Raw genomic sequence first — 21,890 nt, forward strand, 5'->3', positions numbered from 1 at the left:
ATATAAGTATAACACATACAATTATATGTAATACATAATACTTGACGATGATAATTGACTGTTACTGGTTTATGTATTTACTACATACTACACTTGTTACCATTTTCTTAGCGTGTACTCCTTCTATTTGTATATTTTTTAAAGGTTAACGTAAAATAGCCAGAAGGAGGTCCTTCGGGAGGTATTCCAGAACCAGGCATTATCATAAGAGATGACAGTTCCCATTCGTCTTACTGCCCCAAGATGAGGAGGTGAAAGAGAGTGATACTGATGATCCTGACCCTAGGTTGCCCTATGCTAATGTATGTTTGTGTCTTCCTTTTTAACAAAAATAGTTGTAAAAAAACAAAAACAGCCAGGTGTGGTGGCTTACGCCTTTAATCCCAGCACTTTGGGAGGCCAAGGAGGGCAGATCACGAGGTCAGGAAATTGAGACCATCCTGGCTAACGTGGTGAAACCCCATCTCTACTGAAAAATACCAAAAATTAGCCAGGTGTGGTGGCATGCGCCTGTAGTCCCAGCTACTCGGGAGGCTGAGGCAGGAGAATTGCTTGAACCTGGGAGGCGGAGGTTGCAGTAAGCCAAGATCACGCCACTGAACTGCAGCCTGGGCGACAGAGTGAGACTCTGTCTCGAAAACAAACACAAAAACAAAAACAAAAAAAAACTTAAAAACAGGAAAAAGCTTAATAGAATAAGGATATAAAGAAAGAAAACTTTTTTTTTTTTTTTTTTGAGACGTCTGTCACCCAGGTTGGAGTGCAGCGGCGTAATCTCAGCTCATTGCAAGCTCTGCCTCCTGGGTTCAGGCCATTCTCCTGCCTCAGCCTCCTGAGTAGCTGGGACTACAGGCGCCTGCCACCTTGCCCGGCTAATTTTTTGTATTTTTAGCAGAGATGGGATTTCACTGTATTAGCCAGTATGGTCTCGATCTCCTGACCTCGTGATCTGCCCACCTTGGCCTCCCAAAGAGCTGGGATTACAGGCGTGAGCTACCACGCTCGGCCCCAAGGAAACATTTTTGTACTACTGTACAGTATGTTTGTATTTTAAGCTAAGTATTACTATAAAAGAGTCAAAGCTTTTTAAAATTTAAAAGTTTATAAGGCCCGGTGCAGTGGCTCACTCAGGTCTGTAATCCTGGCACTTTGGGGGGCTGAGGCAGACAGATCACCTGAGGTCAGGAGTTCGAGACCAGCCTGGCCAACATGATGAAACCCTGCCTCTACTAAAAATACAAAAATTAGCCAGGTGTGGTGGCACACGCCTGTAGTCCCAGCTACTAGGGAGGCTGAGGTGGGAGGATCACTTGAATCCAGGAGGTGGAGGTTGCAGTGAGCCAAGATCATGCCACTGCACTCCAGTCTGGGGGACAGAGTGAGACCCTGTCTCAAAAAAATAACCTAAAATAAAATAAAGTTTATAAAGTAAAATGTTAACAGTATTTATTGAAGAACGAAAAGTATTATCATACAAATTTATGGTAAATTAAGGGTACAATGTTTAAAAAGCCTACAATAGTGTACAGTAATATCCTAGACCTTCACATTAACTCACCACTCACTCACTGACTCACCCAGAACAACTTCCAGTCCTGCAAGTTCCATTCATGGCAAGTGCCCTGTACAGGTGTAATATTTTGTTATCTTTTATCTGTATTTTTACTGTATCTTTTCTATGGTTAGATGTGTTTAGATACACCAATACTTACCATGGTGCTACAGTTGCTTATAGTATTCAGTGCAGTAACATGCTGTACAGGTTTGTAGCCTAGAAGCCATAGGCTATACCATATAGCCTAGGTATATAGTAAGCTGTACCATCTAGGCTTGTGAAAGTATACTCTATGATGTTTGCACAATGACAAAATCACCTCTTGATGCATTTCTCAGAAAATATCCCCATTATTAAGCAATGCATGACTATATTTGATAAGAAACCTGTATCTAGAATATATAAAGAATGCTGAAAACTCAACAATAAAAAGACAACCCAATTTTAAAATGGTCAAAGAATCTTTTTTTTTTTTGAGACAGAGTCTTGCTCTGTCACCTAGACTGGAGTGCAACGGCGTGATCTCATCTTGGCTCACTGTAACCTCCGCCTCCTGGGTTCAAGCAATGCTCCTGCCTCAGCCTCCCAAGTAGCTGTGATTACAAGTACCTGCCACCATGCCCAAAAAATTTTTTGTATTTTTATTAGTGAAGGGGTTTCACCATGTTGCCCAGGCTGGTCTCAAACTCCAGACCTCAAGTGATCTGCCCACCTTAGCCTCCCAAAGTGCTGGGATTACAGGTGTGAGCCACCACACCAGGCCCAAAGAATCTGAATAGACATTTCTCCAAATAAGATATACAAATGGCTAAAAAGCACATGAAAAAATGCTCAAATCATTAATCATCAGAAAACTGCAAATCAAAACAATGAAATACCACTTTGCACCCACTAAGATGGCTATAATAATTTTTTTTTTGAGACGGAGTCTTGCTCTGTCGCCCAGTCTGCAGTGCAGTGGCACAATCTCAACTCACTGCAAGCTCCACCTCCTGGGTTCATGCCATTCTCCTGCCTCAGCCTCCCAACTAGCTGGAACTACAGGTGCCCGCCACCACGCCCAGCTAATTTTTTGTATTTTTAGTAGAGACGGGGTTTCACCATGTTAGCCAAGATGTTCTCGATCTCCTGACCTCGTGATCTGCCCACCTCGGCCTCCCAAAGTGCTGGGATTACAGGCGTGAGCCACCATGCCCAGCCTATAATAATTCTTTTTAAAGGAAAATAAGTATTGGTAAGGATGTGGAGAAATCAGAGCCCTCATACATTGCTGATGGGAATATAAAATGGTGTAATCCCTTTGGAAAACCATTTGCCAGTTCCTCAAATTGATAAATATAGGGTTACTCTATGACCAAGCAATTTCATTTCTAAGTATAGACCCAAGATAACTAAAAACATATTTCCACATAAAAACTTGTACATGAAGGCTGTAGCAGCATCATTTATAATAGACAAAAAGAAAGACAACCCAAATATCTATCAGTTGATGAAATTTGGTATATCCTGACAACATGAAGAAGGCTGAAAACATTACATAGTGACAGAAGCCAGAAACAAAAGGCCACATACTGTATGATTCCATACAAAATGTCTGGTTAGAAAAATCCTGAGAGATAAAAAAGTAGATTACAGGTTGCCACAAGCTGAGGGGAGGGAGTAATGACATTTTAAGTGCAGGGTTTCTATTCGGGGTGATGACAGTGTTCCAGAATTAGACAGTGATAATGGGTAAACTTTGTGAATATACTAAAAACCAACTGCATTGTACACTTTGAAGGGTGGATTTTATAGTATGTGGCCAAACCACAACTATGTAACATTCAGCAATCACAATGTCTACTTCTCAATTTCAGTCACAGGGATGAGGCTGACACAAGTAAAATGAAAGTTTGTGGTAAGTACTAACATGATCTTTATTTTACATTCCATTATCTCTGATCAGCCTCATCCTGAAGTTCATATATACATGATCATTATAGGCTAGGCACACAGGCTCACACCTATAATCCCAGTGCTTTGAGAGGCCAATTTGAGAGGGTAGCTTGAGGCTAGGGGTTTGAAACCAGCCTAGGCAACACAGAAAGACCCTGTCTCTACAAAAAAACAAATGAATTAAAAAGACATGGTGAGGCCGGGCGCGGTGGCTCAAGCCTGTAATCCCAGCACTTTGGGAGGCCGAGACAGGTGGATCACGAGGTCAGGAGATCGAGACCATCCTGGCGAACACCGTGAAACCCCGTCTCTACTAAAAAATACAAAAAACTAGCCGGGCGAGGTGGCGGGCGCCTGTAGTCCCAGCTACTCAGGAGGCTAAAGTGGGAAGATCACTTGAGGCCAGGAAGTCGGGGATGGTCCAGCCTGGGATACAAAGCAAGACCCTGTCTCAAAAAAAACCAAACAAAAGCCGGGTGCGGTGGCTCACGCCTGTAATCCCAACACTTTTGGAAGGCTGAGATGGGCGTATCTGAGGTCAGGAGATCAAGACCATCCTGGCTAACACGGTGAAACCCCGTCTCTACTAAAATTACAAAAAATTAGCTGCGCATGGTGGGGGGCGCCTGTTGTCCCAGCTACTAGGGAGGCTGAGGCCACAGAATAGCGTGAACCCGGGAGGCAGAACTTGCAGTGAGCCGAGATCGCACCACTGCACTCTAGCATGGGCGACAGAGTGAGACTCTGTCTCAGGGAAGAAAAAAAAAAAACAGAAATATGGCTAGATTAAAAAAATTATGGAAATATGCAAATATGACAATTACTCCTTTGTCAGTACAAACATTTTGAAAAGTAATTTGGCTGTATCTAATAAAAATGTACACACCTGACTGGGTGTGGTGGCTCATGCCTGTAATCCAGCACTTTGGGAGGCCGTGGCGGGCGGACCATGAAGTCAGGAGTTCGAGACCAGCCTGGCTAACATGGTGAAACCCCATCTCTACTAAAAATACAAAAATTAGCTGGGCATGGTGGTGGGCACCTGTAATCCCAGCTACTCAGGAGGCTGAGGCAGGAGAATCGTTTGAACCTGAGAGGCAGAGGTTGCAGTGAGCCGAGATCACGCCATTGCACTCCAGCCTGGGCGACAAGGCGAGACTCCATCTCAAAAAAAAAAAAGAAAAAGAAATGTACATACCTACAGCCGACAATTCCATACCCCAGGGAAATTCTTATCTCATATTTATTTATTTATTTTATTTATTTATTTTTTGAGACGGAGTCTTGCTCTGTCACCCAGGCTGGAGTGCAGTGGCCAGATCTCGGCTCACTGCAAGCTCCGCCTCCCAGGTTCACGCCATTCTCCTGCCTCAGCCTCCCGAGTAGCTGGGACTACAGGCGCCTGCCACCTCGCCTGGCTAGTTTTTTGTATTTTTTAGTAGAGACGGGGTTTCACCGTATTAGCCAGGATGATCTTGGTCTCCTGACCTCGTGATTCGCCCATCTCGGCCTCCCAAAGTGCTGGGATTACAGGCTTGAGCCACCGCGCCCGGCCTTATCTCATATTTATATAACAGAAAGATGAAAACCAACGATGAGCAAAAGAAGCAAGCTGCAGCAGAGTGTTTGTTAGTATGAAATCACACATATCAAGTTTAAAAACATGTAAAATGGCCGGGCGCGGTGGCTCAAGCCTGTAATCCCAGCACTTTGGGAGGCCGAGACGGGCAGATCACGAGGTCAGGAGATCGATACCATCCTGGCTAACACAATGAAACCCCGTCTCCACTAAAAATACAAAAAAATTAGCCGGGCGTGGTGGCGGCGCCTGTAGTCCCAGCTACTCGGGAGGCTGAGGCAGGAGAATGGCGGGAACCCGGGAGGCGGAGCTTGCAGTGAGCCGAGATCGCGCCACTGCACTCCAGCCTGGGCGACAGAGCGAGACTCCGCCTCAAAAAAAAAAAAAAAAAAAAAAAAAACATGTAAAATAAAAGTATATAAAGTTTATGGATACGTAGGCAAGTGGTAAAGGCATAAAAACACAAATGGAATAATAAATACAACTTCAGGCCGAGCATGATAGCTCACGCTTGTAAACCCAGCACTTTGGGAGGCCAAGGTGGGTGGATCACTTGAGGTCAGGAGTTCGAGACCAGCCTGGCCAACATGGTGAAACCCTATCTCTACTAAAAATCCAAAAACTGGCTGGGCGCAGTGGCTCACGCCTATGATCCCAGCACTTTGAAAGGCCGAGGCAGGCAGATCACAAGGTCAAGAGATCAAGACCATACTGACCAACATGGTGAAACCCCATCTCTACTAAAAATACAAAAATTAGCTGGGCGTAGTGGTATGTGCCTGTAGTCCCAGCTGCTCGGGAGGCTGAGGCAGGAGAATCACTTGAACCCAGGAGGCAGAGGTTGCAGTGAGCCAAGATCATGCCACTGCACTCCAGCCTGGCGACAGAGCAAGACTCCATCTCAAAAAAGAAATCAAAAAATTAGCTGGGTGTGGTGGTGCGTGCCTGTAGTCCCAGCTACTCAGGAGGCTGAGGCAGGAGAATCGCTTGAACCTGTGAGGAGGAGGGTGCAGTGAGCTGAGATCACACCACTGCACTCCAGCCTGGGCGACAGAAAATGACCCTGTTTCAAATAAATAAAAAAATAAAATTTCAGTAAATGAAAATAAGTGTCATTGGGTTTCAATTAGTATTCGGTTTACTTCTTTCTTAAAAATCTGAAACAAATGTGGCGAACAGAAACTGACAAATTAGAATGCTAGATTTTTGGGTTTTTTTGTGTTTGTTTTTTGCTTTGAGACGGAGTCTTACTCTGTCGCCCAGGCTGGAGTGTAATGGTGTGATCTCAGCTCACTGCAACCTCTGCCTCCTGGGTTCAGGCGATTCTCCTGCCTCAGCCTCCCAAGTAGCTGGGAGTACAGGCGCCCACCACCACACCCAGCTAATTTTTGTATTTTTAATAGAGACGGAATTTTACCATGTTGGCTAGGCTAGTCTTGAACTACTGACCTCAGGTGATCTGCCCGCCTCGGTCTCCCAAAGTGCTGGGATTACAGCTGTGAGCCACTGCACCCGACCCTGCATGCTAGATTTAAAATGTACATATTTTCTGTACTTTTTGTAAGCTTAAAATATTTTAAATTAAATGTCTGTAATAAGTCAAATTTTCAAAAATAAGTACATTTTATGTTTGCTGATTCTGGGTCCTGAAAAATAATTTATTATGCCTCAAGCTATAGGTATATTTGCCTAGATATATCCTTATCTCTGAGCTAAAAACATTAAAATGAGATTGATGGAGCCCATTGAAGCAAAGAAAAAAAAACAAACACTCATCACTGCTCTGAAATCTGCACAGGTTTTGAAAATAAATCTATTCATTAAGAAAAAGTTCAGAAAGTCTCTGTTTTTAAACCATACCTGGCCTTGCAATTCTGGTCTTACAGGATATGTACTTGGGTAAGGAGCCCTAGATCTTGCAGAAGAATTCCAATAGTTAGAATTGTAGCTAGGATATGGTGGCTGCTCCTAAGAAAAAAAGAAAAATAAATTCACTCTTAATAACATTCATACATCATTTTAAGATAGATTGATAGAGGCAGGTTATAAGGATTAAAAAAAAAAAGCAACAGACAAAAAAAAGCAATAAGCTGGGCACAGTGGCACACGCTTCTTGTCCTGCTACTGCGGAGGCTGAGGTGGGTGGATCACTTGGCCTCAGGTGATTGAGTCTAGTCTGGTCAACAGAGACCCCGTCTCTTAAAAACAAAAAATAAAAGAAAAAAGGCAATAGGACCCCACTATAAAACTACTCATTATTCAGTACATGGTAAATCAAATGCTCTGGGACAAAACAATTATTAGTAAAAAGCTGTTCTTATCTGTTTCGCTAATGACACCACACCAAATGCTAGATAAAGGAATTCTACTACATGAAGATGATTAGCAAAATCAGAGACATTAGATCACCTCTATCCTTCTCCAATAACTAACCCTCATGACTACTAATTTAATTAGTGCAACAAAATGGTTCTTTGCTGTTGTTATATTTACCAATAACTTTGGAACACAAAGACATTACTACTAGAGTTTAGCTCAAGCACATACATCTTCAATCTCCAACTTCTTTGCCTTGACACACCCTAGTTTTTTCATATTCTACTCTCTGCTATGGCTAAGCTTTCTGCTGGCAACCTCAGTGTCAGGTTTTGATGCAGAACATTTACCAATCCAGAGAGAAAATCTAGTTATAACAATAATTTCATCAGCCTTTCTCTCCAACTCAGTTAATGCAATGATTTGCAAAAAGTCAATAAACTTTGATAAAAGACTAAACAGACTCAAAACTTCTCAGAGCACTTATTATCTGATTTATTACATACATTATCCTATGAGTTATTTTGCTTTCAACTGTATAGATTTAGGTTTTGTTTATTTTTTAAATTTTTTTTTTTATTTTTGGAGACAGAGTTTCATTCTTGTTGCCCAGGCTGGAGTGCAATGGCACGATCTCGGCTCACTGCAACCTCCGCCTCCCAGGTAGGTTCAAGCAATTCTCCTGCCTCAGCCTCCCGAGTAGCTGGGATTTCAGGTGCCTGCCACCAAGCCCAGATAATTTTTTGTACTTTTAGTAGAGACGGGGTTTCACTATGTTGGCCAGGCTGGTCTTGAACTCCTGACCTCAGAAGATCCACCCACCTAGGCCTCCCAAAGTGTTGGAATTACAGGCGTGAGCCACTGTGCCCGGCCCAAGTATCGTTTTAAGCTTGAACAGGACCTTCGACATTTTATCTAAAACTTTGAATATGATTTCACAAAGAAATTCATTGGCAGCTGAAATAACTGAGAGATTATCACTATTAGCTTAACTGCTCTACTTATCAGTTTCATAATACTTTGTTTTCAGTAATACTTTGAATTTTTTTCAGTAATCATAATTATCAACACTGTTGGTACTGTTATCTTGGTACTGTTATGCAGGTATTATAGTTACAAATGAATACTTATATTAGTATTACTGGGAATCAGTATTTTCATAATGGGACACAGGAGACACAGATGTAAGAATAATGAAACTTAAAACCTTATAATCCTTAATTTGAATTGTAAATATCAGTATGAATTCAAACTGTATTTTATCTTCTTAAAAAACCACCAACTTGGCCAGGCGCAGTGGCTCACGCCTGTAATCCCACCACTTTGGGAGGCCTGATGCGGGTGGATCACCTGAGGTCAGGAGTTTGAGACCAGCCTGGCCAACATGGTGAAACCCCATCTCTACTAAAAATATAAAAATTAGCTGGATGTGGTGGCAGGTGTCTATAATCTCAGCTACTCAGGAGGCTGAGGCATGAGAATCACTTGAACCCAGGAGGCAGAAGTACAGTGAGCCAAGATCATACCACTGCACTCCAGCCTGGGCCACAGAGTGGAGACTCCGTCTCAAAAAAAAAAACTCACCAACTCAGGCTGCGCGCAGTGGCTCAATCTGTAATCCCAGCACTTTAGGTAGCTGAGGCAAGAGGACTGCTTGAGGCCAGAGACCAGGAGTTCAAGACCAGACTGGAAAATAACGAGACTCAGTCTCTACTCAGAAAAATAAATAAATAAATAAATAAATAAATGTCAGGTGGGCATGATGATGGGTGCCTATAGTGCCAGCTACTCAGGAAGCTGAGAGGTGAAAGGCAGAGGCAAAGTCCAGGAATTCAAGGTTATGGTGAGCTATGATCTATGACTGTGCTATTACACTCCAGCCTGGGCAACAGAATAAGACCCCATCTTTAAAAAGAAAAAACCAACCAACTTGACAACCACACACAGAATATAATTCAAATAATCCTTGAACAGTTTTCTGAATGGACATCCTTAGTGGTACATATTCTAAAGGCAAAAGAAATTTAAAAATATCTTAAACTCTTCAAATAATGTTACTAGTAGTGATATTACTATCTAAATTTTTAAACTTTCTTGTGTGTATTGTAGAATAGAATAAATACATACAGTAGTGTTATTGGGAACTGATACTGTCACAAGGACAAAGAAAGATAAAATATGGAATGGGGCAAGATGAGGAAAAACTGGGGGATAGTGAATGTGGTTGTGTCAATACAAACTCACATAAGAAAAAAACATAATTTGGCTGGGCGCAGCGGCTCACGCTTGTAATCCCAGCACTTTGGGAGGCCAAGGCAGGCGGATCACGAGGTCAGGAGATCGAGACCATCCTGGCTAACACGGTGAAACCCCGTCTCTACTAAAAATACAAAAAATTAGCCGGGCGTGGTGGCGGGCGCCTGTAGTCCCAGCTACTCGGGAGGCTGAGGCAGGAGAATGGTGTGAACCTGGGAGGTGGAGCTTGCAGTGAGCCTAGATCGCACCACTGCACTCCAGCCTGGGGAACAGAGGCAGACTCCGTCTCAAAAAAACAAAACAAACAAAAAAGGTAATTTAACCTTTTATGCAAAACAAACAAATATGGGTGAAAGTGACAGTGTGCCAGTCCACACAAAGGATTTAGGAGTCACTGCAAATTCCAGCAACCCTCTTGTGTTCCCATGCCCTCTACAAGACCTACATTATCTTATGGGAGCTGTGTTTTCAACTGAAGTCCCAGGATGAGAAGACACACAGGTAGACCTAAACTGAACCTGGGGCCTAGAGCAGAACCACTAGAGTGGACTCACAGACCCTGAGCAAGAAATAAATGTTTATCATTATAAGCTACTAAAACCCTGGAATTGTTTCAGCATAGGAAAAGTCAATCAATGCAATAATTATCAAGTTGGTAACATAACCATAGAGAAAAAAGAATTACTTCAAACGACTTTTAGCTCACATTATATTTTAACTGTATGTCCTCAGTGGAATTTATTCTCTAAGGATAAGCTGAACTGCAAAGAAACCTAAACTGCATCCATTAGTTGTTACTCATAAAACTGGTATTCTTATTTTCAAGTTTTACTCACTACCATTCAATTCACCTATTTAAAGTATATAATTCAGGCCTGGCATGGTGGCTCACACCTGTAATCCGAACACTTTGGGAGGCCGAGGTGGGTGGGCCACTTGAGGTCAGGAGTTCAAGACCAGCCTGGACCACATGGTGAAACCTCATCTCTAGTAAAATATAAAAATTAGCTGGGTGTGGTAGCAGGCACCTGTAATCCCAGCTACTCAGGAGGCTGAGGCACGAGAATTGCTTGAACCCGGGAGGCAGAGGTTGTAGTGAACTGAGATTGCACCACTGCACTCCAGCCTAGGCGACAGGGGCGAGACTCCATCTCAAAAAAAAAAAAAAAAAAAAATTAGCCAGGCATGGTGGCACACACCTGTAGTCCTAGCTACTTGGGAGGGTGAGGCAGGAAAATTGCTTGAACCCGAGAGGCAGAGGTTGCAGTGAGCCAAGATCATGCCGCTGCACTCCAGCCTGGGTGACACAGCAAGGCTCCCTCTCAAAAATAAATAAATAAATAAATAAAAAGTAAACAAAGTCTATTTGGTCTGATATTAATGTAGCCACTCCGGCTTTCTCATAGTTGCCATTTGCATATTTCTTTTATATATATATGTATACATGTATATATATATGTATGTGTGTGTGTATATATGTAATTTTTAATTGACACATAAAAGTAGTATATATTTTTGGGATACATGTGACATTTTGATACATGTATGTAAAGTGTAATGATCAAAACAGGGTAACTGGGATATCTGACACTCAAATATTTATCTTTTCTTTATTGCATTATATTTATTTTTCCATCCATTTACTTTCAAACTACTTGTATCTTTAAACCTTAAGTGTGCCACCTTTAGACACCATATAATTGGATCTTGTTTTTTTTAAATCCAGTCTGTCTTTTGACTAGATTGTTGAATCCATGCACATTTAATATTATTGATATAGCTGGATTTACACGTTTTATTTTTACTTTTTGTCATCTACTTTTACTTTTTGTTTTTTATACGTCTCATGTGTTTTTGTCCTTTATTCCACCTTTACTGCTTTCTTTTGCATTAAGTGAATATTTTGAAATGTAGCATTATAATTTAATGATTATCCATTTTTATACTTTTTTTTTCTTTAGAGGTTACTTTTGCATTAAGTGAATATTTTGAAATGTAGCATTATAATTTAATGATTATACATTTTTATACATTTTTTTTTTAGAGGTTACTCTTGGGCTAACAATATACTTCTTTTTTTTTTTTTTTTTGAGACAGAGTCTTGCTCTGTCACCCAGGCTGGAGTGCAGTGGCACAATCTCGGCTCACTGTAAGCTCCACCTCCTGGGTTCACGCCATTCTCTCAGCCTCCCGAGTAGCTGGGACTACAGGCGCCCGCCACCACGCCCGGCTAATTTTTTTTTTCTATATTTTTAGTAGAGACTGGGTTTCACCATGTTAGCCAGGATAGTCTTGATCTCCTGACCTCGTCATCTGCCCGCCTTGGCCTCCCAAAGTGCTGAGATTACGTGAGCCACCGCACCCAGCGGGCTAACAATATATTTCTCATCAGAATCAGCTTCTGATTTATACTAACTTAATTCCAGTGAGATACAGGAATGTTATTCCTATATAAGTCTGTTCCTTTTCCCCTTTTTTGTGATTTTATTGTTATCCACATTATGTCTACAAATGTTACAAACTCAACATTACATTGTTATACTTATTACTTTATTTAATGTCTTTTAAAGAATCTGAGAGAAGAGCATATTTGTATCTTTTGTTATATTAACCTTGTTATTAATCATTTCTGATATGTTGGTGTGTTCAATGGTGTCTGACATTTCTCCAACACATCAGTCTTTTTTTCTCCTTCAAATTGTATAATCTGTATTGATCTATCTTCAAATTCATGAATCTTTCTTCTGTCAGTTATAGCCTATTGAACTCCCCTAATTTTTCATTTTAGTTATTGTACTTTTCAACTCCAGGATTTCTATTTGGTCCTTTTTTGATATATAATTGCTATCTCTTTAATGATATTCCCTATTTGACGTGACATTATCACACACCTTTGCTTCTTTAATCATAGTTTTTCAGTTATTTGAACATATATAATGGCTACTTTGAAGTCTTTGTCTATTAAATGTGACATCTGGTCACTTTCACAATCGGTTTCTGTTACCTGCTTTTTTTCCAGTGTATGGGTCATACTTTCCTGTTTCTTTCCATAGCTCATAATTTTTTGTTGGAAACTAGACATTATAGCAACTCTGAGTACTACTGTTCCCACCTTTTCCACCTCAGGCTTGTTATTGTCATTTGCTCATTTGTTTAGTAACTAGCTGGATTATTTTTGTAAAGTCTGTTTGCCCTCAAACTTCAAGTATGAAGTATATGATATTGCTCATTAGAAGGCACAGCCTTGGGGATGCCCACAGTCACCCTGGATGACAAAGGTTTTTGCAAGACTTTCCTTGAGTGTATCTTTCCTTGACCACATCTAGTTGTTAAAGCTTCACTAATTTCCAGCTGATTGCTCTACTGGTTTTAATAACACCCTGGGGCATAAATTGCTCCACAGACTGAGTAGATCAAATTTGGGTCCCTCTAAAGGCACAGTTAGTTCCCAAGGTCAGTGCTTGAGAGTTGTTCTGATACCAAAGGACTAGCTTCTTCTTTTCCTGGTTCTCTCCAGCAAACTAGCTGGCCTACAGTTTATCCTACATCTCCAGTGAATTTAACCAGTCTCTTTCCTATTGCTTTGCACAACAACCTCCGCAGTTTTTTTGAGTTTCTCCATACTCTTGAGCTTCTCCATACTTTGTTCCTTTAGGAAAAGATTAAGAGCTACCTGTTTTACAGCCTATTTCTGCTTCCAGATAAAACATCTGAGCCACTCTCTACAGCTATAGTGGGGACAATGGTGTGTTTATCTGAATGGCATCCCTGCTTTACGAAGTGGAGTACCCAGCGGAAGTGAGGCTGTAGACTTAGGTCTTCTCGGCTTGAAAAGCAAGGGTAAAGATGATCAGAGCCCCAGTATTTTCAGCAGTGCCTTGCCCAAGGTCAAGTCTCCATCCTAAGAGTAGGGACTGGGTGAAAGAAAGGAACCACCACCAGTCAGCCACAATTACCTAGAATTTTGCCTCAATGACAGGCACTTGGGGCAAAATGAGAAATGTTGGTATGCTACTCCTCCTCCTAGGATGAAAACCTTCTGACTGAGGCAATGGGGTAGAATACATGAAGCTGGAGCCCTGTGTTCTTGGCTACACTCTCTAGAGTGAAGTTTCTATCTCACTAGCTGCAAAAAATGAGGGATGGAGAAGGTTTTAGTTCAGATATCACAGACCCAATGTTCTTCATGTTTCTTCATGGCCAGGCGCGGTGGCTCACGCCTATAATCCCAGCACTCTGGGAGGTCAAGGCAGGTGGACCACGAAGTCAGGAGTTCAACACCAACCTGACCAACATGGTGAAACCCTGTCTCTACTAAAAATACAAAAATTAGCTGGGCATGGTGACACACACCTGTAACCCCAGCTACTCAGGAGGCTGAGGCAAGAGAATCACTTGAATCCGGGAGGTGGAGGTTGCAGTGAGCCGAGATCACCGAGATCGCCAAGACGGCACCACTGCACTCCAGCCTGGGCGACAGAGCAAGACTCTGTCTAAAAATAAAAATTTTAAAAAAAGTGTTTCTTCATTTGCTCTATTCCCTAGGACCATTTCTAGAAACTGTAATTTGTTGTTTTTTAAAATTAATGTTCACCAGTTTCACTGGGAACTAGGTCCACAGAATTCTTCATGCTGTCATGCCAGAACTGGAACCTGGCATTATTTTGAACTTATTTTACACATTATTGTTAGATTGTGCAAATATTTGTAATTATTTTAAGTTAGGAATCAAGACTTTTTCATATAAAATACACAAAGAAGTTAAAATTCCTATAATGTTAAATTTGAATTAATGTAAGTATGAACTCATTTATTTTTCTATTTTCAAATACTTATTTTATAATTCTGCCCTTTGGAAAGGTCTAGACACAATGACAACACAATAATAATTACTATATAAGCCAGGCACCCAACTGTAATTTCTGTACCAAGTATTAAGGTATTGGCCCTTGCCCCTCAGGTCCAAACACAGCACTCTTTTTCTTTTTCTTTTTTTTTTTTTTTTTTTTTTTTTTGAGACAGAGTCTCGCTCTGTCTCCCAGGCTGGAGTGCAGTGGCCGGATCTCAGCTCACTGCAAGCTCCGCCTCCCGGGTTCACGCCATTCTCCGGCCTCAGCCTCCCGAGTAGCTGGGACTACAGGCGCCCACCACCTCACCCGGCTAGTTTTTTGTATTTCTTAATAGAGACGGGGTTTCACCATGTTAGCCAGGATGATCTCGATCTCCTGACCTCATGATCCACCCGTCTCGGCCTCCCAAAGTGCTGGGATTACAGGCTTGAGCCACCGCGCCCGGCCTCTTTTTCTTTTTTTGAGACAGAATCTTGTTCTTGTTGCCCAGGCTGGAGTGCAGTGGTGCTCTCGGCTCAATGCAATCTCCGCCTCCCAGGTTCAAGCCATTCTCCTGCCTCAGCCTCCGGAGTAGCTGGGATTACAGGCATGCACCACAACGCCCAGCTAATTTTTGTATTTTTAGTAGAGATAGGGTTTCACCATGTTGGCCAGGATGGTCTTGATCTCCTGACCTCGTGATCCACCCGCCTCGGCCTCCCAAAGTGCTAGGATTACAGGCGTGAGCCACTGCACCCGGCCGCAAGCATGGCATTCTACACTTGGCTCTGTGATGCAAGGCTGGAAGTCTACAAACATTTCTCCCTCCCCAGCTTGCTTGCTTTCTGGTTCTGCCAAAACAGTATGCTAGGCTAGAGGAGGAGACAGTGGACTTGCTTCTTCCTGTCTGTTTGCTGTTTCTCTCAGTGTCAGCCCTGCAATGCTATTCAACCTGTATGCAGCAGTCAGTCAACAACACTCTTCAAGCTGAATGCCCTCAGAAGTACCTGCACCAGGTAGGAGGCACCACCTCCTGGCCACTCTTCCAAGTTTCCAGGTTCTTTTTATATGTCATGTCATGTCATGTCATGTCATGTCCTTTCATTTCATTTCATTTCATTTGAGACAGGGTCTCACTCTGTCACCCAGGCTGGAGTGCAGTGGCACAATCACAGCTCACCACACCCTCAACCTCCTGGGCTCAGGTGATCCTCCCACCTCAGCCTCCTGAGTAGCTAGGAATACAGAGGCCCACTACCGCCTGGCTAATTTTTGTGTTTTTTTGTAGAGACAGGATTTTCCCATGTTGCCCAGGCTGGTCTTGAACTCCTGGGCTCAAGCACTCCACCTGCCTCAGTCTCCCAAAGGGCTAGGATTACAAGTGTAAGCCACTGCGCCCGGCCATTCTTCCAACTTTCCTGGTTCTAATCATCCCAACCTCTTCCCTTTATTCCCCAGCCCTAGGAATTGTAGCTGCTTCCTCCACTTACTATTTTCTGTTACTTCTGTGTTCTCTTTTTCCCTTTTGAGAACTCTAATAACCTATTTAGCTAATTTCCTAAATCAAATTCTAACTAGTGTGGTTTCTGTTTTCCTGCTCAGATCTTGACTTGACGGTTTCTAAATGTAATTCTCCACTTGGGAGAAAAATTCAACCAGGTTCTTAAGGAATGGCTGATTATGAGGCTTGGGACAAAATATATACAAAGCCTGAGACATCTTGTTGTACCAGAAATCAAGGGAGCTATCAAAAATCAATGGGTCATGCCAGCCATGGTGGCCCATGCCTGTAATCCCAGCACTTAGGGAGGCAGAGGCAGGAGTATAGCTTGAGCCCAGGAGTTTGAGACCTCCCTAGGCAATATAGCAAGACCCCGTTCTCCACAAAAAGAAAAAGAAAAAAAAAATCAATGGGTTATGTCCAAAGGAATCAGAAGTCAAGAAAAAGGGACTCCCATTGACATAATATGGTATCATTTAAGCATCAAAAAGAACGACTGCTATCTGCTGCTAAGGTTTCCAGTACAGATGCAAGGAAAAGTGTCCTTGTGCTTTCCGTCTGTCTGATTGTGGCAGCTGAGATTAGATAGAAGAATACAGGGAAACTCTGGAATAACCTTGAAAACAGGGAAGAGTCTGTTTTACTCTGAAGAACCTAACTTTTGAGTCGGCGGGAGAAGTTTTGGGAAATAGCCCCTACCACCCTTACCTGGTTGACTACACTTGTGAAAGCTTAAAGGTGACCGGGCGCGGTGGCTCATGCCTTTAATCCCAGCACTTTGGGAGGCCAAGGCAGGTGGATCACGAGGTCAGGAGACTGAGACCATCCTGGCTCATACAGTGAAACCCCATCTCTACTAAAAATACAAAAAAAAAATTAGCCAGGCATGGTGGTGGGTGCCTGTGGTCCCAGCTACTCGGGAGGCTGAGCAGGAGAATGGCGTGAACCCAGGAGGCAGAGCTTGCAGTGAGCCGAGATCATGCCACTGCACTCCAGCCTGGGTGACAGGGCGAGACTCTGTCTCTAAATAAATAAATAAATAAATAAATAAATAAATAAAGCAAGTTTAAAGGTTACAGCTAATTAAAGGCAAGCCAGTGACTCTTTGGTCCATTTGGGAGGAGAAAAAAAAAAGACTGCAACTGACTGAAACACACTCAATATATTGAGTGTATGTGTGCACACATACATATATATGTTATACAAATGAGTTCATAATGCTACTTTAAAAAATGAGGGTGGGATTAAATGTTTAAAATCAGAAATACAGGCCGGGCGCGGTGGCTCAAGCCTGTAACCCCAGCACTTTGGGAGGCCGAGACGGGCTCATCATGAGGTCAGGAGATCAAGACCATCCTGGCTAACATGGTGAAACCCCGTCTCTACTAAAAAAATACAAAAAACTAGCCAGGCGTGGTGGCGGGCGCCTGTAGTCCCAGCTACTGGGGAGGCTGAGGCAGGAGAATGGCGGGAGGCGGAGCTTCCAGTGAGCTGAGATCCGGCCACTGCACTCCAGCCTGGGCGACAGAGCGAGACTCCGTCTCAAAAATAAAATAAAATAAAATAAAATAAAATAAAATGAGAAATACAATTCCTTTTCTGTAATTTTAACAGACTTTAGGGATAGGTAAAAATTAAATCTTCTTAAATTCTTACCCTAGAATTCTTGTTTAAAAGATGGGTCAGTGGCCGGGCGTGGTGGCTCACGCCTGTAATCCCAGCACTGTGGGAGGCCAAGGTGGCTGGATCACGAGGTCAGGGTTCGAGATCAGCCTGACCAACATGGTGAAACTCCATCTCTACTAAAAATACAAAAATTATCCAGGCATGATTGTGCACACCTGTAATCCCAGCTACTCAGGAGGCTGAGGAAGGATAATCGCTTGAACCCGGGAAGTGGAGGTTGCAGTGAGCCAAGATCGTGCCATTGCACTCCAGCCTGGGCGACAGAGTGAGACTCCGTCTCAAAAAAAAAAAACAAAAAAAAGATGGGTCAGTATGTATAGCTCAGTTGTGGTGGTAGTGCTGGTTACATAATTGTATGCATTTAACAGAACTCACAGAACTATACCCTAAAGACAGTGAAATTTACTTTATGTAAATTATGCCATAATTTTTTTAATGAAAAAAAGAATGTCCTCAATGAAGCACTAAAAAAGTAGAATTTTATTGTCTTAATGAAAAATAATGTCTTTGTCTTTTTTTTCCTCCTTTTGGACAAAATGGGACAAATCTAAAAATATCCCCAGTAACAGTGAAAGTCTGTAGCTCATGGCCCTCCCAACATGACACTAATTCTATGAAATAGCAGTTTCACAGGAAACTGGCTGAAGCTGAACTCTATTCTATAAACTAAGTTACCAATATTATCACGTGCCTAACTCTTTCCAAACTTTTTATTTGTTGAATGAAATACAAACTAAAACAAAGGTAATAAAATGTTTTCACAAGCCACAATAATGTGACTTAAAGTTCTATGCCAAAGAAAATTTGATTAAAATTATGCAAGATAGCTAATGTATTTCCTTTCTTCTCTTTTGAGAAATAAATAATCCCAGATGAAGACTGGAGTCAATTCCTTTAAAGTGAATATATGATTACATTTTCCAAAGTGGCTTACCAACATTCCCCCAAACTGAAACCCCAGCCCAAACAAATCTAGCAGCAGAGGAATCAGTAGCACTTGTACTACATAAATTCCATTTACAGATTTGCTTATATTTTTCATAAGAATTGGACAAAAATTATTAGTAAAGTACATGATAAATTATTTGTATAGCTATATAGTTCAAAATCACTAATAAATTACCTTATGCTCCTATACTGACAATCATAATTTTTTAACTTTTCAAACACATTTGGATCTCTTCCAAATGCTTCTCTGTTCTGTCCCTCTTGTCCAGCATCTAGTTCAAACATTTACCTAAGAAATTTCGCACAGCACCCCATTCTACTTCCTTTACTGTAAGATGACCTAGCCTCCTACTCCACCATGAGAGGAGACCAATAGCTGTTAATGCCCCTCTGCTCCAACTCCAAACTTGTTGCTTTTCTCCCTTTAGCTCAAAAGAGGTTTCTCAACTCTTTTCCCTTACTTCCTTTTTGTTTTTGTTTTTGTTTTGTTTTGTTTTGTTTTTTGAGACAGAGTCTCGCTTGGTAGCCCAGGCTGGAGTGCAGTGGCATGATCTCAGCTCACTGCAACCGCCGCCTCCCTGGTTTCAGCAGTTATCAGAGTAGCTGCGATTACAGGCGCCCGCCACCACGCACGGCTCATTTTTGTTTTTTGTTTTCTGGGACATTTTGTTTTTTGTTTTCTTGCTCTGCTGCCCAGGCTGGATTGCAGTGGTGTGATCTCGGCTCACTACAACTTCCCCTCTCTCCCAGGTTCAAGTGGTTCTTCTGCCTCAGCCTCCCAAGTAGCTGGGATTACAGATGTGAGCCACCACACCCAGCTAATTTTTGTATTTTTTAGTAGAGATGGGGTTTCACCACCTTGGCCAGGCTGGTCTCAAACTCCTGACCTCAGGTGACCTGCCCACCTCAGCCTCCCAAAGTGCTGGGATTACAGGCGTGAGTCGCCGCGCCCAGCCTAAAGTTTTACTCTGAAAAATCATAGGGAGTGGCCGGGTACCAAAAATACAAAAGTAGGCAGGCATAGTGGTGGGCACCTGTAATCCCAGCTACTTGGGAGCCTGAGGCAGGAGAATCGCTTGAACCCGGAAGGTGGAGGTTGCAGTGAGCCAAGATGGTGCCATCACACTCCAGCCTGGGCAAAAAGAGCAAAACTCTGTCTCAAAAAAAATAAATTAAAAAAAAAAAAAAAATAGGCCGGGCGCGGTGGCTCACACCTGTAATCCCAGGACTTTGGGAGGCCGAGGCGGGCGGATGACAAGGTCAGAGATCAAGACCGTCCTGGCTAACACAGTGAAACCCCATCTCTACTAAAAATACAAAAAAAATTGGCCGGGCATGGTGGCAGGCGCCTGTCGTCCCAGCTACTCGGGAGGCTGAGGCAGGAGAATAGTGTGAACCCGGGAGGCAGAGCTTGCAGTGAGCCTAGTTCCGGCCACTGCACTCCAGCCTCAGGGACAGAGCGAGACTCTGTCTCAAAAAAAAAAAAAAATAGGGAGTGATAGATTTCTAATTTTTTCCCTGCCATACTTAAATGTGTTAACATAGTCAAGTCTGTGTTGTAGTTCAGTACATTATCTCAATACAACCAGTTCTATACAGCAATGCTTCTCAAATATTAATGTGCATATGAATCACCTGGGGATCTTAATAAATTGCAGCAGTAAGTCTGGAAGAGGAGAGATTTTGCACTTCTGTCAGCCTCACAAGTGACACTGAAGCTTCTAGTCCATGGACCACACTTTTTGAGTAGCAAGGTTATAAAAGGTTTCTATACTATTTGGTTTTCTAATTTGACAGATTTATAGTATTAAAATGCAAAACATAAAAAGTCAAAAGAACAAATCTGGAAAAAACATTGCAACATCTGTGACAACATGCATACCTTTTTTTTTTTTTTTTTGAGATCGAGTCTTGCTTTGCCGCTCAGGCTGGGGTGCAGTGGCATGATCTTGGCTTACTGCAACTTCCGCCTCCCGGTTTCAAATAATCCTCCTGCTTCAGCCCCCCTAGTAGCTGGGTTTACAGGTATGTGCCACCATGCCTGGCTAATTTTTGTGTTTTTAGTAGAGACGAGGTTTTGCCATGTTGGCCAGGCTGGTCTCGAATTCCTGACCTCAGGTGATCCACCCTGCCTCAGTCTCCCAAAGTACTGGGGTTACAGGAGTGAGTCACCACGCCCGGCCAACATGCATATGTTTGGTATGAGTTTTCTATTGCTGCAGAAAAATTGCCATCCTATACTTTTAAAGTTGCAGAATCATCAATCTAAAAGATAGTACAAACTCTTAAAATGGTTTACAAATGCCCATTACACATTTCCACCTTTATCTCCAAGTACTTCAGCACCATCACCCACCCTATGGGCACAAGTGTACTCAAACCACACTTGACAACTCCTTACACAATGCTAAAATCTTAACTTCTGTAGTCTATCCAACCCTCCATAACTCTATCCCAGAAAACAGACTTTGGTTTTGATAATACAGCAGGCCCAGCAGAAGTCAGTCATCAGTTTAGAGGTCCTCTCCTCTTTCCCCACTTCGACTGATTTTTGGTCTAATTTGGCCAAGCATTTCATCACTCTATAGTCCCATGACCTACGTATACCAGATTTAGGCAGAGAAAATATGGATCTTTCTTTTTTTTTTTTTTGAGATGGAATTTCACTTTTGTCTCCCTGGCTAGAGTGGAATGGTGTGATCTCGGCTCACTGCAACATCCGCCTCCCGGGTTCAAGCGATTTTCCTGCCTCAGCATCCCAAATAGCTGGAATTACAGGCGCCCGCCACCATGCCCGGCTAATTTTTGTATTTTTAGTAGAGACGGGGTTTTGCCATGTGGGCCAGGCTGGGCTCGAACTCCTGACCTCAGGTGATCCACCCTCCATGGCCTCCCAAAGTGCTGGGATTACAGGCATGTCACCGTGCCCAGCCAGATCTTTCTTTAATTTATAATTAATCTTGTCTGGGCACTGTGGCTCACATGTGTAATCCCAGCACTTTTGAAGGCCAAGGCGGGAGGATACCCTGAGATCAGGAGTTCAAGACCAACCTGGCCCACACGGCAACACCCCATCTCTACTTAAAATACAAAATTTAGCTGGGCGTGGTGGCGGGCGCCTGTAATCCCAGCTACTAGGAAGGCTGAAGCAGGAGACTTTGACCCCGGGAGGCGGAGGTTGCAGTGAGCTGAGATTGTGTCACTGCACTCCAGCCTGGGCAACAAAGCAACACTCCGCCTCAAAAATAAAAAATAATTTCTCACTGCTACATGTATTTCTCATAC

General features: G+C 42.6%; 1 protein-coding gene across 2 annotated transcripts in view; it reads right to left on the reverse strand.

Moving 5' to 3' along the window:
• BAG4 (BAG cochaperone 4) overlaps positions 1-21,890 on the reverse strand; it is a 37,034-nt gene that overhangs the window by 12,711 nt on the left and 2,433 nt on the right. The window contains exon 2 of one of the 2 annotated variants that reach the window (XM_050801327.1): positions 6,930-7,037. The exons of the other annotated variant lie outside the window; for it this stretch is intronic. Coding sequence (XP_050657284.1) covers positions 6,930-7,037 — 108 coding nt within the window. The remainder of the gene's footprint in view (positions 1-6,929; positions 7,038-21,890) is intronic. 2 annotated transcript variants of the gene reach the window in all.

This window comes from Macaca thibetana, chromosome 8 (assembly GCF_024542745.1).
Source record: "Macaca thibetana thibetana isolate TM-01 chromosome 8, ASM2454274v1, whole genome shotgun sequence".
NCBI lineage: Eukaryota > Metazoa > Chordata > Mammalia > Primates > Cercopithecidae > Macaca > Macaca thibetana.